This window comes from Calonectris borealis, chromosome 4, assembly GCF_964195595.1.
Source record: "Calonectris borealis chromosome 4, bCalBor7.hap1.2, whole genome shotgun sequence".
Classification (NCBI taxonomy): Eukaryota; Metazoa; Chordata; class Aves; order Procellariiformes; family Procellariidae; genus Calonectris; species Calonectris borealis.
In genome coordinates this window covers 30,974,654-30,990,423 of record NC_134315.1, presented here as the reverse complement: position 1 = coordinate 30,990,423, position 15,770 = coordinate 30,974,654, and the positions used below count along the sequence as shown (strand labels likewise).

The following is a 15,770-nucleotide window of genomic DNA, read 5'->3' as shown; positions in this document are numbered from 1 at the left end:
AAGTGTTTAAAAACGCAACTAAAGCTCTTATTGGAAGAGTGGATGTTATTTATAATAATGCTTGAAATGCACACCAGTCCCTGGGAATTTAAACAACATGCCCATCAAAGGGGAGACTCAGGTTTCCAAACAGCCAGGATTATATTGCATTGATGTGAGCTCTATGAATCATATTTGTCTAATGCAAAATTCCCAGAACCTGTGTCTTTTTTGTCATGTTTTTTCATCAATTATCATTTGCCTTTCCTGTTTCCATGTTATGCCAGAGAAAAACCATTATACTGAAGCCACAAGTGTTTTGCATTTGCTTCTTACACGAAGGGATGTTTTAGTGTGTCCTCTGATTTCTCAACAGTATCCTGCCGGTTGAGACCTCAGCGTGTGTCACTCACAGTACATTGAGGTCTTCAAATTAGTGGTGGTGGAAGCTTCAAATATGCCGTTGGTTTCTTTAAAAACAGAACTAACATTCACTAAAAGGTGGTGGTGACTTGTTAGGCCAAGCACAGCTGGGGGAACATCAGATTTCTGTGGAGTCTGATTAAGTTTTGACTTCTAAATAATGAATAATTGAGATGTATCTGATTCTTCAAGCATTTAGCAATTATACATTAGCATATGTGAAGCAGTTGTTAATCAGTAGATTGGGTGTCTGGCTGTTTATAAGCTCAGTCACAAGAACCGAAATGAAGAAAACGCGTAAGTGCTAATTAGGAACGTGCACACATCGTAACACTTGGGAGTTTGCTGCTTCCCATTTGTCGCGTCATCTTTAGTCATGACCTTGTGTCAGATGTGGCACTTTTAATCTAAATAACGTGACATTCCACATCTGTTTTCCATGGGAGTGACAAGAAAAGGAACAAGGTAACAGATCAGTGGGCGCCCGTGTGAGCACATCAAGCCGAGCTGCACGGGTTGAGACAGATTTTACTGCCCCCAGATGTTCACTCTCCTCTCTCCCTCTTTCCCCCGCCACAGTTCTGAGCAGCTACGACGGACGCATGACCCCCCGCTCCATCACAACAACCGCCGCCGGCAGAAAGCAGGTCGTGATGTGGAGCACATCCGTGCTCCATCATCTCTGCGAGAGATGGGGCAGCTTCTGCCGAGAGCAGCACTGCTGCCTTTTTTTAAGATGCAGTTGCCTCCTAGATGCTCAGAAGTTGCCACCGTGCCTCTGCCTCCCTGCTTGATTTGCTTTGGCTGTAACACAAATTTTAATTCTAGTGGATTGTTTCAGCTATTACTTGCATTCAGTCTCAAAGCTAACCTTGCTTCTTTAATTCTTGCTTTAGCATAAAAAACAGAAGGAATTGTGGGAAAAATAAGTGGTAAGAGGGAGGGATCAGAATGAAGCAGTAATTAATATTCTGATCAGTAGAAATGTTAATGGGTTTTTATATGGAAGTACATAAATACAAAAGCTGGTCTTGTTGTTTGGATAACTCTTTAAAACACTCTGGACTTCTGAGAAATTACTCAACTTGACTGACCTGGAGACAAATATGACATTGCAATAGAGACTCTTGTTGAACTTTTGCTAGTCGTTCTACGAGAATTAATCACATTTACAACCTTCCCCTAAATAACCAACTTTGAGACCAACCATGTGGCAGCAGATGAGTTTAAAACAGAAGTTACGTAAGCTGAAGTTGTTTGTTTTAGAGAAAACTGGATTTTCATGGGGCCATATGCCCTTAGGAGGTTTAGTCTTGTATTGTTCGGTTCCATCTCAATCATATTACAAACTAGGGACCAGAGTGGTTTCCTTTCTCCTGAGATACGGCATTCTGCTTTTGGGTACCAGTTGCGTCCAGAGTCTGGGAATTAATATTCCATAAAAAGAGACCTGGTAAAAATACCTAGAAAGTTATTTTGAAATATGTGTGACCAAATGATATATTATGAAGCTGTGGAGATTTGAGTTGCTGGTGGAAAAACTAGCATCCCCCAAGATATTGGGAAAGTGGGAAAGAAAGTGCACATTTTGTGCACAAAGAAGTGCACGTTTTTTACTGAGATATCACCTTCCTTGGAAATAGCACAGCCTGAACATGCAGATTTCAGGCTTGAAGTTGGAGGTTTAGGAGAGGTAGTTCGCTTTTTTTTAACGATAGTGACATTTTTCAAAAGCCTTTTTTAACTCTCAGCTACTAGTATTGAATCCAGCTCCAGAAAAGACAAACCAAACTATAAAAACAAAAATCCCATGGGCCTCCTCTGGCTTCTGTTAATTGTCTGCGGGAGATTTGATTTCAATAGCGCAACTGGATCTGGGTTTAGTTTCCAGCTGCTTGTTCAACGCCAGCTTTCCTTGGGGCTTCTCCCCAGCAAGCAGGGCACATCAGCGTGCCAGCAAGCGAGTCTGGAGGTCTCATGCCCCTGGGGCTGCAGTACCAACAAGCATCGCTACTGCAGCCCCAGGGGGATCAGACCTCCAGGCGTGCTTGAGGGGGCTCCACCTTAGATACTGAGCAGTTCCTCGGTAATAATCTGCGAGTAAGCAGGCAGGAGTCTCTCTGGAGACTGGCCCTTAAGAGCTCCTCCTGCCTGCCACACCACCAGGGTCTTTAGCCTGGAGAGAAGGAGATTAGAAGATTAATTTTTTTATCTTCTGAGTATGCTTCTACAGCATTGAGACTATTTCTACACTTCAGTTCAGTTCAGTATGTTGGTTTGCCCTTATAGCAGACATCTATGATTTACCCAGCTAAACCCCACTCCCTCTCAGCTCTGTCTTTGCATCACTGTTGTCTTGAACATTTATATGAGCCTCACTGAAGGAAGAATGAAGCCGTTTGCTTCTAGGGAAACAGTGCTGATCCAATAAGACAGAAAAAAATCACCTGTACACAAAATTAATAACACTAATATCAGGCACACACAGAACACCTTAAAAATAATGAGCAAACATAACTCAGTTGAAGCTTTGCAGTATCTCTCAGGCACGTAAGTATTATGACTGTGTTGTGCAAAAAGGCCCAGAAGCATTTTGAGCTTATTTTGTGTGAATTGTTTTTGCAATTCCTGTTCCTGGAGTGAGAGTTTGGGCTAGTTTCCACCCTAAACTCCATTACTCTCTGTGCTTGCTTGTGCCCTCCCTCTTTCTCTGTGTTCTGATGCAGTAGGATTTTACTTCTCAAAATGGTTGCACATCCCTTTCTTTAAGCTGCCTTACATTTGTCATGCTTGTTGCATGCAGGTGGACTCAGTTATATCATTTATTCCCACTTTCAGCAGCCAAGGTTTGAGCACATCCCTTGTTACAGGGTTAATTGCACCTTTTTCAGAGTTCCCGGCCGGCAGCAGCTCTGGTTGTCTGTCTCTCTCCCATGGCAGGCACATTGCTGCTCTGCAGTGGTGTACGCAGGTGTGTGCGAGAGCTGATCAGCACTCACTGTGGTGGATCACTGCCTCCAGCCAAATTTGGGGCAGACAGGAAGGGTTTTTCAGAATTAACACCAAATTTTCAAGAGACATATTAAGTAGCTGGCGGTAAATTTTTATGGACTTTATTGGCGTGAACTGATGCTACTGCTTTATGTCATTACAACCACTAGTGGGAAATCCAAACCATGCTTAAATGGGACCTGTGTTTCGTGAATCCTCTGGGGCTGAAGTGCAGGGGTCTTTTGCGCTGGAGCAGTGGGATTCACGCTGTACCTCCTCCTGCAGGCCAGCGAGAAGCAGGTTCATTTCATCGTGTCGCGGCAGACCAGGCAGCAGACCCCCGACATCTTGCAGGAGACAGGCTGGAGTTACAGCAGCGGCAGCCCCCAGCCCTGTCCCACCGAGAGAAACAACCCTGGCAAGGTGAGGGCACGAGCACTTGCGAGGTTCCTCTGCCGTCCGTGGGACAGGGGACTGGGAGGGCAGCTAGCGTTTTAGTGTCTCGGGGTGTTATCTCTGGTTTCTGTCACCAGAAGCATGTCTTATTTTGCAATGGAAATGTAGAAGCTGTGCTCCTCATTATTTATACACTGCTTCTGCCCTGACTCCGTCTGGGGTGGGGAGGGAAGGAGAAGGCTAAGGGCAGTGGTGGGGCAGGGGGCTGACATGCACACAGCATCCCGGCCATGGGCACGGACCTGGCCAGCACAGGGCAGTGCGCTCCAATGAAAATAAGAGGCTTATGTGAAGTTTCTCCATCTGGAGCAAAGTCTTCAGGCAAAAAGATTTCATACGCTGGCCTGAGAGATTCCCATAAGCTGCTTGAAAATTATGGTAATTATGAGTCTGTTGCTCATTTCTTAAGATACTCATGCTCTGACCCGGCTGGCAGCTCGGCAGCAGACAGCGGCTGCAGTCTCCACAGCCGCTGCAAGCATGCTGTCTTTCTGTGGAGCTTTGGACCTGAAACGTGTTGATTCTGCTCTGGCAGCATGGGATGGGGGTGTGAGGGCTGGCAACATGCAGCACAGCCGGACCCGACCCAAGGCCACGTGGCACAGAGCAACCATCTCACCCAGATATGGCTCTGGTTACCAAACTGTCCCTCCAGCCACTCCTCTGCACCCGGTTACATCGTGTGTTTAGTGCATTTAGACTTGCAATACGCTCTCTGCAGAAGGCAGAGAGACTCTCATGGTCAAATATATGAGGTTTTAAAGCAGAAACCAATGCATCAAGAGCTTTGAAAATACCTTTTCTGAGTTTACTTAATATTATCCTTTGCACTATAGACAGAACAAGGTATGTCCTTGCAGGAGCTGAATTTGTTTATTTCACTAAATTTAAAGTCACGTGCCTGGCTAATTTACATTAATCGCTCTGTCACCACTTATGCAAACTTTTGCAAGCTGGTCCTTAAAGGGACTTTGGTCTGAACCAGCTGTCAGATCAGGTGCACAGCTGTCAACCAGGACCCAAGCCTAGCTCTGTATTATATAAATGCTTAAAGATACCCATTTCTTGCAGTTTTTCTTTTTTTTTTAAACTACATTATTCAGTGTTTTTATGTGTAAAAATATACTAGTTTCTATTTATCTATTTTTAGTTTTCCTTTTCCACAAAGTCACAATCACAGCCCTTGTTAGGTGAGACTAGATCAGCAGGAGTTAAATTGAGCAGAGTCAATGCTCAGTAGCTACTACCCAGTAGCAAATAGTGCCCAACTAATCATGCATCTGCAAGGCATTACTTCCTAATGATTTCCTTAGGGAGATATGTGTAGGACAGCAATTAGCTTGCTACTGTATGATTTCTAGTGAAGCTCCGAACACCTGCTAGCTCTACCATGTTGATCTGATTAATTGATACCACATGGGATTATTTGGGAACATGACTTGTATTCCATAAACTGCCCTAGATCCTCATTTTCTCTTCCAAGGTGTACCAAGAGGTGTTAGGAATTCTTGGTAAATCAAACATTATTTTGCGTAGCTGTGAGATTGAGGGGCCAATGTTGACCTTGCAACAGTCCTTTAAATACTAATGAATCATCTTTTGTTGGATAGGTCATAGCTTTTAGGGGGATTTCCAGTTTGCCACAAGAGATGGGTGCTACATAAGCGCATGAGTGGGCGTGCTGCTGTGGGCTTCTGTCCAGTGCCACCATTTGGGCACTTTCCAGGGAGGATCACAGCCAAAAAACAGAAAATTCTGAGCTGTTCCTAGCTCCCTTTACCTTTGTGTGTGTGCAGTGGAGGGCTTATATCAGAGAAAATACTCTGGCAATAGATCAGGAGATCAGTACAGCCAGTGGACACAATAAGCTTCAGGCACTGTGGGCTTTTGGTCTGGTACAATCATTACTGGAGTGTTATTTGCCCTTTTATAGGGTATGAATGTGTCAGTTTGAATTTCTCATGCTTTTTTGCTGAAGGTTTAACTGAACATTATTTGCAATTCAAGATCTTTAAAATCTAGGCTTTGGCAGACTTAAAATGTTATTTGTTTTTAAATAGACATTAGTACAGGAGTAATGCTTGCAAGCCTAGGGCCTGTACAGTGTCCTAACGCAGTGCACGCTCCTTCTCAAAACCAAGGCAATGCTTGTTGGCCGGACTTTATTGTCAGGGGAGTTTCTTATGTGTATGTGGTTTGATGAGTATGCTACCTACTGCCATCAGTGGGATTGCTTTATTATGCATGGTTGATTGACAGATTGCTAACTGACTTGAATTCTGATTAGTTTTAAGGTGTTTTTTGTCCCCTGAGCTTACTGTAGGAGGTGATATTAGCATGTCAGGAATGCTATCTTTGAGGGAAGCAGCTCTCGCTGTAGAGCATGTATGTAAACGTGGGCTGAAATCTGCTCTCAAGCCTTGGCAGTATTCAGCACCAAGAATAAACTCTAGCTTCCAGCAGCTGTCTTGCTCGTACAACGGCTCAGGAACCGCTTTTGGCCAAGCTGTTGCCCTCACAACAGCCTGCCTCCATCTGGAAAGCGCGAGGAGGCGGCTCTCTTTCAGCCAATGCCAATGGCAATCAGCCACGCAGCCAACGAGGCGCTGGAGAAAGAGGAGGACGGTCTGTAGTGCCCATGTCCTTCTCTGGCGACAGTGATGCTGGGTGCATGGTGTGCCGGGAGATTGGTCCTGCACAGGCTCTCACCGAGCTGTTTTCCTGTGTACGGAGATAGGGGAGGCACAGCCCAAACTGTTCTGGCTGCTGCCAGGATTCAGAAAAGAGAAGATGTCAGAAACACTTTCTTGTGCAGCCGATGTTGTTAAGCCGGGCTGTAATGCATAAATGGGCCAGATTTGGTTTCTTTGAAGTCGGTGGGAGCTTTGCCATTAATTAAATAGCACTTGTTTTTAATTGGAACTCTTTTCTTACTCCTTTCTAACAAATTGTCTAATACTTAAAACAAATCTGTTGCCCTGTTGCTTGAGCAGGCAATGTTTTCTGACTATACGAGCATGTTAGCCTTCAGGTGAAGTACATTTTCCAAACAGACACAGCTACGTCTTTTGCCTGCAAGACACGTGTCATAGCTTTGATATTGTGATAGTCTGCTGTAAATATTTTTTTTTCAGTAAATATACAGAAAAGAAAAAAATTAAAAAGATGAGGAGATGAACTGTTATGTTTTTCTTCTCCTGACCTCCGAGGTCACTTCAAATTGACAGAGAAAGACAATTGTTTAGAAGAGAATGCATTGAAATACTGTCACTGATAAACACTGCCTTTTAACTGGTTTACTCATTATCAGTTGTACCTCCAAGAACGCTCTACGTGTGTTTACTAAGAAAGGCTTTACTTTCCTTTCATCACTGCCTTCGTCTCAGCTGAGTTGCCCCAATTCCTTTCTATTTGCAACCATGTGAAAAATGACATGTGGAAGAGTAGCTTCAAAGGAAAACTGGTCCTACATGGTTGAGCATACAAGTACCAGTACTTTTATGATTCTTCATTGAAATATAACATGACAATTTGTTACCAAGCACTGCTCTGAAATCTGCTCCTCTCTGCACTGATTCCTCAAAAACAGAGCATTAGCCAATTTATCAGCTAATGTTTTTGGTGTCTGAGACGTGATGGGCACTGCATAAGTAACAGGTTTGCTCTGAACACTCGGAGCTGCAAGTCTAATTCCAATTTCATGTTTTGCTACAAAATTTCAGACTGCATTTTTGTGAAAATTAATAGTGCCTCTATCCCACATGCTTCAGGAAATGGTCTTTTCCTGATGGAAAGCCATTCCTTTCCAAGGGAAAAAGGACAACGTTTTTGCACAGACATGGATGAAACATTAAGTTTAGTTTGCACAAAGATAGAACTACTACGTTTAAAACATTTACACCTTAAAGACAAAGGTAAAAGGTTAAAATTATCTGGACTAGAACATTTTTTTTTTAAAAGGGAGTGTTGTAAAACCTTCAGTAATTTTTAGGTTCATTTGCAAGCCATAAGCCCAATTACTCTAACACAGTGCCTGTGTTCTGCATGGATGAGATGTGCTGTGTCCGAACAACTGTATCAGTTTGGTTTTTGTCCCGGTGACTAAGAGAAGACCCTTTCCACTGAGCTCTTTGCCTTTTTGTTCCTGGCAGCCACTGTTGTTCTGCTTAAACACCTAGAGATCTTCTGCTAAGCTGCTAAAAGGTTCTGGGTTTTGTTGTTGATGTTGCATCACAGAAATCCTGATGTGGCGTTAGTTCCACCAAACATATCTTTAAAAAAAACACAAAACAAAAATATAGCCTGCCCTACTATCATAAAAACTTCTTGCCGCTGTCTTCCTTTGTCCATCGTCATCACTGCAGGAGCAGCCTTGGACTCGCCTGCTCCACTTTCTGTGCTGCTGGCCCAGGAATAGAGGTGGAATGTCTTTGTGGGATCTCGGATTTCCAAGAAAAGATTAATGTGTCTTTAAATGAGTTTTATAGGTTATTTTTGCATATTATAAATGTGAGGTCATGCTTGTGAATGAGAAGGTTGGGGTTTTTTTTAATATACATTTGAAATGTATTTAGCAGCATGCTATTATATCTACATATGAGCCTGGAATGGATGGTGCTGTTCCTGCAAGAGGGGCTGGGATCTTCAGGAGTTGATGCCAGGAGCACAGCTTATGAAATACTTAAGGAAATCAAAGCAATTAACATTTACATCCAGATTTTCTGGAGAAGCATCTTTGTGTCTCGAACTCTTCTGTTAGTGCTGGATGCGTTGCAAACGTGACATTTGGTTCACAGGTTTTGTTGGAGCTTGTATTGCCTTTCCATCCTGGGGCCGCCTGTGAGTTTGTTTCACCCTTGCTCATACCCTAGTTACTGCATGGCCAGCGGTGTGTATGTAACTTTTCATGTTCAGGGGGAGGAATAAGGGGATGACTGTCCTCAGACAGTGGTGGTGGCTGTCCCAAAGTGACCTTTTAAGCAGAAGCACTAGGAAGAGCACCCTGGAAGCTGCTGGCTCTTTGCTCTATAAATGTCCTTCTCTTTTCCTGAACAGAAACACATATTCTTCGAGTGTATTCCCACCAGTAACTTACACAGAAACACAGAAATCTGGAAGAGCAAATGAAGTGTCTATCTTCTAATCTGTCCCCAAGAGTTTTATTCCTTTAACCCAGGTGGACCATTTCTCATTAACTATACAAATGACATTCAGACTGCAAGCAGTAAGATAAGAACCGTGACCTGATAGGCAAAGATATGAGGACCACTAGTGATATTAAGAACATTTTTTTTTTAAAAATCAGATTCCTTATTTACATTTCAAAGACCTGCTTCTATTAGTCTCAACACTAAAACACTTCTGATTTTGGCAGGAGCAATGCCTGACTTTAACTATTAAAGCACGGATTATCTTGGCGGTAGCTCTGACTCCGCAGATGCCTAAGCCCTGGAGAGAGTTATGCCTGCCATCTGGCCAGGAGTGGCAGGCAGCTGTGGAGTGCTTTGGTATTCCCTCAACAAATATTCATTTCAGTAGAAAATGCCTAAGCTGTCAGGGAGGTCCCCATGCCCACTGTGTTTGTTGTTGCTATTTTCTCCATCACAGAGCACCCTTCATGCCGTCACCTGTCACGAGAAGGTGGTGGCTGTCTGGAAAGATCACACAGAATCGCTGGGAATGACTGTAGCAGGCGGAGCATCTAACCGGGAATGGGATTTGCCTATCTATGTGATAAGTGTTGAACCTGGAGGAGTTATCAGCAGAGACAGCAGGATAAGAACAGGTAAAAAGGGGGGATTTTGAAAGCCTGCTTTAATTCAAAGGCTTCCTTTGAAAAACAGAGGGATAGTGAAAGAGTATCACACCCTGACATCTTCAGCCATTCCATAGATTTTGGGATGCGTCAGATTAGAGGGTCTCAAATCAGTTACCAGAAAAGGTATAATATGCAGCAGTAACCGTCTCTGTGAAGTGGGATGTAGGCGTATTCTGGTGGGGAAAAAATAGTTTTTCACTGGAAAATGAGCTTGCACCAACATCTCCTAACTACTGAAATCTTCACTGTGCAACCTTCATGGGTTTTTAATGTAAATTTTTGTGCTTGTTTGTCGTATCATTCATGGCTTTGAAAAAAATATAAAGGAGCAGAATTCCTATCATATATGAAGCAATGTTAGTGCCTTGTGGCTCAATATCACGTCTGGAAACATTGGCTTCATAACTGCATTTGGCTCTTGAGGTAACAGAGTGATAAAAATAATAGCTTCTCCCCCTCTGCATGAATAAGCCTTTAGAGTAAGATGAAGAGCATATTTTATCAGTGGGTTTTGCAGGAATAGGTAGGCAGTAGAGGAATGGTGAAACTCTCAGTTTTCAGGATGTTACATGTCCAAGAGCCACGTACCTCTGTACCCTGCATCCAGCAACCACACAGCTCCCCGTCCCCTTGCTCTTCATCCCCCACATTCAGCTTCAGCCCAGTCATTAACCAGAAGCTGGAGGGAAATCCTGAGTGTGAGGGAAGTGAAGGCACCCGAAAGTGGGGCAGAATAGCTGCAGCCCATCCGAGCCCACGAGCCTGGGTCGCAGCGCCCGGCACCGGCAAGCGTGGGAACCTCCCCTTTGAGGGAGCTATGGCTGCTCATCAAAATGCATGTAAGAACATGACAACAGGAGCAAAGCAGCAGGTTTCCCCTTTCCTCCTGCTGGGAGATGTCTGCCTCTCAGTGGGATATATTTTCAAAAAAATATTCATCATGACGCAGCATGGAAAATTCAGCCTAGTTAATTTGATAAAATTAGAAACAAATGAATACGTGATGTTATAACAGCGCCATAAGCCTCCACGGTTTAGAGCAGCCCTTAGGCTGTTGTCTGTCTCATCGGGGCAGACCACAAGAAGAAGTTAATGTTCACGTCGCGCTGCCTGGACCGCCGGTGAATACAGCCCCTGCCTGGAGGAGCATGCAGGCGAAGTGCAGAGAGCACCCAGGGAAGCCCTGGCGTTGGAGCGTGCTACAGAGGGTAGCAGAGCACTTGGCACTTTGGCCACTTGCATAACATTAATGATGTCTTTGTTGCTCTCCCTGTAGTAACTGAGGTCGTCTTTGCATTTTTCTCTGAAGCTGCTGTGCCTACATTATAAATAAGGCATACAGAAAGATGTTTTGGCTTGCGGCCATTGAAACAGGCATTAACATTAAAACAATAATACGTTATTCTGCAAAGCAAACTTTACGAAGACCTAGCTGGAGCGGCAGTCCTCAGCTTAGGGAGTGCTGGGAGAAAACCGCCTTCGAGCTTTCAGGTTTCAAGCTCAGGCTGAGTACAAAAGCTGTTAGTTGGAAGTGGGCTTCGGGGATCTGGACTAGCATCAGGTGCCCGTACCAAAGCTTGATGGTACAGCAGGACCCCAGCTGTGCCATTCGGCTCCGGATGCAGGATGTGGTGTGACAAGAAACCAGGACCAAAGCCTCCGTCCAGCCTGGCGAAGCTCCTGTGTATGGGGATCTAGCCTCTTCTCTCATGCCTGTGGCATGTTTACTAGCATATGCTTCACATCCACGTTAAACGATAGGATTAACAAACAGCCCATCAGGCAGCAAGTTCTTGGCAGTGGCTTTGACTTGCTTGTTCGTGGGTGTGGGGAGGGGATCCTGGAAACACTTGCAGGGTTCTTTATCATCCATTTTATCGGTCTCAGGTGACATCCTCCTGAACGTGAATGGGATTGACCTGACGGGGGTCAGCCGGAGTGAGGCCGTCGCCCTCCTGAAAAACACCAACTCGTCAGTGGTGCTCAAAGCACTGGAGATGAGAGCGTGCGAAGCCCAGGAGGAGCAGGGCCGCCTGCTACCCCCCGAGGCCATGCAGGCAACCTCTGAGAGCAATGAGTGGTCACCTTCCTGGGTTATGTGGCTGGGGCTGCCACGGTAAGTCACAGATTGCATCCTCTTGCTGAAGGGGAGTGGGAGGAAAGATTTGTATTTTCTGGCAATTCTTTCTTTTGGCTTGATTCATTGCACTGACATCTTAATTAAACCCAGGCTCTGTTGCAGACTTGACTCTAAATACCTCCCTTTTGTAAAGGGGTACGTGTCCATGGAAAAATAGACACACAGATCCTCTTGCAAAGGAGGAAAGGATCCTGAATTGTTACAGTCTTGAAAACGTATCTAGCACTTAGGGAGTGAAAGAAAAACCTTGCAGGGATACAGGAGCTTGCTGAACTGGGGTCTAGGCTCGACCACCCTGCAGAAGGCAGAGCTACCCCTCCTGCAGCTGTCAAGCTGCACAGCCCTTCTTAGCCAAATCCAGCTGAATTGTTTGACTTTGCCCAGATGTTGCAAAGTGCGTGCAGTTGGCCGGTATCTCCGAATCACCTCTTTTAACCCCACCCCCGACTGAAAGAAGTACATTTGTCATACGCAGGAAGCAGCTGTGTTGTCATTTCAGTAAGGATAATAAAAGCCACATCGCATGTCGTTAAGTTCTCTCAAACACACTCGGTGTGCAGGATGTATACCTGCAGCTTTAGCGACACTTTGTAAAGTATTAAATGAGGACATGTTGTGAATCTGTGAATATGCGAAGCTAGCAATCACACAGTTGAAATTAGTATTCAATTTTAAGGATTGAAGAATTTAGCTTACAAGTTACTTTTGCCCATACTCCTAACCCTGGCAGCAGTTCAGATTGTCTCTTTCTCTTTTACGGGAGGGCATGAAAAGATTGTCTGCAGAACAGATGGGCTTTTGCTCTGGGCACAGTTTCAGGACTCCTCTTCATTTCCCAGTCTTGCATAACAGGTTAGATGCTTTCCTTCCTTCTGGCTTGAGCTGTTTTGAGCTCATTCACCTTGCAGCAAGGTCTGCTGTGAGGGCCAGATACGTTTCGGGGCTTGGTCTGAGGCTAATGACTGTGTAACATGTGCTGAAGTACTGCAAGAGCAAAAGGCAGGCTGTGTGTCCAGTTCCTCCACAGATGAAAGGTTCCTCCTCCAGTGGAGGGGACTATATAATTATTCCTGTGAAAGAAAAACAGTAAAAAGAAAAAACAGTAAACGGATGGCCATAACGTGCTACCCCAGGCAATGGTAAACTCTTCTCACGCAGTCTCACTGCAGACAGGCAGGCCCAGGGAGGTCTTCATTCCTGCTCACTTGTGCACCCCTGAGCTTGACCAGCTATGCACCGACGTGAAGGCACTGGAACGTAGGTAACGCTCCCAGCAGAGAGAGAGCAAGCAGGCTAGGGGCCTTATAGACGCTGCAATCCGCAATGCTCAGCCTTGCCTTCAATCACCATCCATTGCTAGATGGGCTGAGACAATTGCACCCTGCCTATGCCTGGCCTAACTCCACCTTTGCTGTGCTGTATAGAAAACCTGAGCTGCCTGGCCATCATCTTCTACCCACAGCTGCCTGAAGTCCCCATGTCCTCAGCAAGGTGATGGAGATGAAGGACAGAGCTCCACAGTACTGCAGACCTGCACACAGGGTTCACATCAGTCAGTTCTGCTTTGAAGTTTGGGAAGAAAAGGTGTTTTTTCCCATTTTAAAAGCAGTCTTTAAGCTCACTCTGTTCCCCTCCTCTGAAGGCTGTGTGTGTGAAGCTGTTCCCACCCCTTTGGCCTGAAGGAAAACCAGCCCCAGTGTCAGCAAGGCTGAAGACAGGAGTTCATTGTAACTCTATCCCCAGCTGCGACCCTGCGCACAGAGCACAGTGCGGCCCTTCGCTGCCAAAGAAAAGTGGGGGATTGGTATGCTGAGCTGGTACGCTGCTCTGAACATCAAACTAAGACAGGGACCAACACTGATTAGACGTGACAGTAACAAAGGTGCACTGCATCCTTATTAGGAGCTGGTTGGTTGAGTAGGGGCAGTAGGATCAGGTTTGGGTTTGCTCATTAGGTATTATCAGACCCTTCAGTCTTCCCTGGTGTGAGTGCGCTTACCCTCTTACTATTATACTGATTCTCCAGGGCCACACCAGACATCTGGAAGTCCTTCAACAAGTTCTCTCACCAGGACATGTATCACATTAACTTATTTCCCTCCAGTCCGAGCATTTAACCTTTCCTTATCTGGCTTTCAGTTTGCTTTTGGCAAGGATCACATCCCACTAGATCTCAAGGTATTGCCAGCAGTCTCATGATGCTTTCTAGGCTGTTACAGAAAATTATTCTCTGTCCAAACACACAACTGGCAGGTCCATCTTGGTAAAGGTGCCTGATGTGCAACTATGGGGCAAGATGGTGAAGCTTCACCTACCTTAATTAAAACTGTGATGACATTAGTAAAGCCGTACCATTTACCAGAGGAACTGCTCCAAGGCATGTAAGTCTAAGAACGTTTGGTACAGCTGATGGAAAAGTAGAAATGTCAAAATCACGACTATAGAGGATCATGCAAGGTATTTGGGAAGATGGGCAGGACGGGAAACATAAGGAAAAGTGAACAAAAAGAAAAGGTGGTAACACTGGTAGGCCAGGAACAGGCACGATTTAAAAAAGAGGCTGCTGGATGGTGGATTATTCTGTCAAGAAGGGAAAGATACGGCTCTAGACAAGCAATGGCAGTGCAGTGTTAGTATCTCTCTCAGCAAGCAAGGCGGGGAGAGCAAAGGCAGCCTGGCATCACAGCTTAAAGCAGGACGCTTGGGCTCAGGAAACCAAGAGAGGAGAGTTTCCTTCCACGTTCAAAAAATACGGAGTTTTGATGAAAATCCTGTGAAGGATGGTCCCATAAAATGTGCGAAGTTGAGCTAAACACTAGAGGATGTCTACAGGTCTCTGTCCATGACTTACGAAGTAGAAAACAGGCAGACATTAATAATAGCTACGTGATTAAGTGTGCCTTCCTCACATTTGAGGCTGGTGTACTGTAAATGCCTAATTCTCTGTATTAGCACAGAACTTGCCCCCTTCCCACGGACATGTTACAGTGATGGGCACAGGCAAGAGGCACAAATATTGAGAGTTAGGGAATTACACTATTTTTCTGGATCAAGTCCGTAGCAGCAGAAATCAGACAGGTTATCTGACTCCTCACTCCAAAGCTTAAAGCCTTGGAAAAGCTGTCTTGCATAATTTAACATTTGTGGATCTCACTTAAATTTCAGTCCTTTTCTTGCGAGATCTTAAAATTGGCCTTGGTCACTTTTATATGGCTTGATAGTACATAAACAACTCCTCTGTTCCTTCTGTAGTACAATCCAATATGTGGCAGTTATAAAATAGACGCACATGTGCATCTGACATCTGTCAAAACTTGGACCGCATGCGAGCGGAGGGACTGTGGGCTGGGCGTGGGGAGGAAGCAGTGATGCAGGACCTTAAGCATTCCAGCCCAAATACTTATTTCAGGGTAGCTGATTTAATTGTTTGTTGCTGAGGAAGGCAGGTCTCCTTTATTGTTGGAGGGAGATGTTGTTGTGAAGCATGCACAAAGAAAATAATGTGGGGCAGCTGGTGAAAAGTGTTTCCCCAGTCCCATGATGTTTCTTCTACTATTGCTTGTTTTCCTGCTCTCCTTTCTTTGCTCTCCTCACATTTCCTTCCCCCAACTAGTGCTTAAAAATACTTTATAGATCATCCTGTCATAACATTTACAAACATTAGTACTTCACACGAGTGCTTTTCTTCATCTGCAAAGTGAGATGAGAAAGACAGGAGGTGGCCAAAGTCATTCTGCAAATCAGAGGTAGAACTGGATGGAAAACATGGAACTAGGACAGAAACTCCCCCGAATTAACCTCCTCCAGTCTGTAGGGCTCTGATGGGAGTAATTCTCAAGTATTACTGTACTCCACTGCCAGTCATCTACTGTAACAGGGCAGGGGGAGGGAGTCATGCTTTTCATACCTATTATTGCTGAAGTCCTCCTGAAGTCACGCTGGTTTTGATTCCCAGAGCATAAG

The 15,770-nt window shown here is 44.9% G+C and overlaps 1 protein-coding gene across 2 annotated transcripts in view; it reads left to right on the top strand.

Moving 5' to 3' along the window:
* Positions 1-15,770, top strand: part of LNX1 (ligand of numb-protein X 1) — a 70,204-nt gene that overhangs the window by 49,884 nt on the left and 4,550 nt on the right. For both annotated transcript variants that reach the window (XM_075149083.1, XM_075149082.1), the window contains exons 6-8: positions 3,679-3,816; positions 9,457-9,634; positions 11,555-11,783. In XM_075149083.1, the coding sequence (XP_075005184.1) occupies positions 3,679-3,816; positions 9,457-9,634; positions 11,555-11,783 (545 nt within the window). The remainder of the gene's footprint in view (positions 1-3,678; positions 3,817-9,456; positions 9,635-11,554; positions 11,784-15,770) is intronic.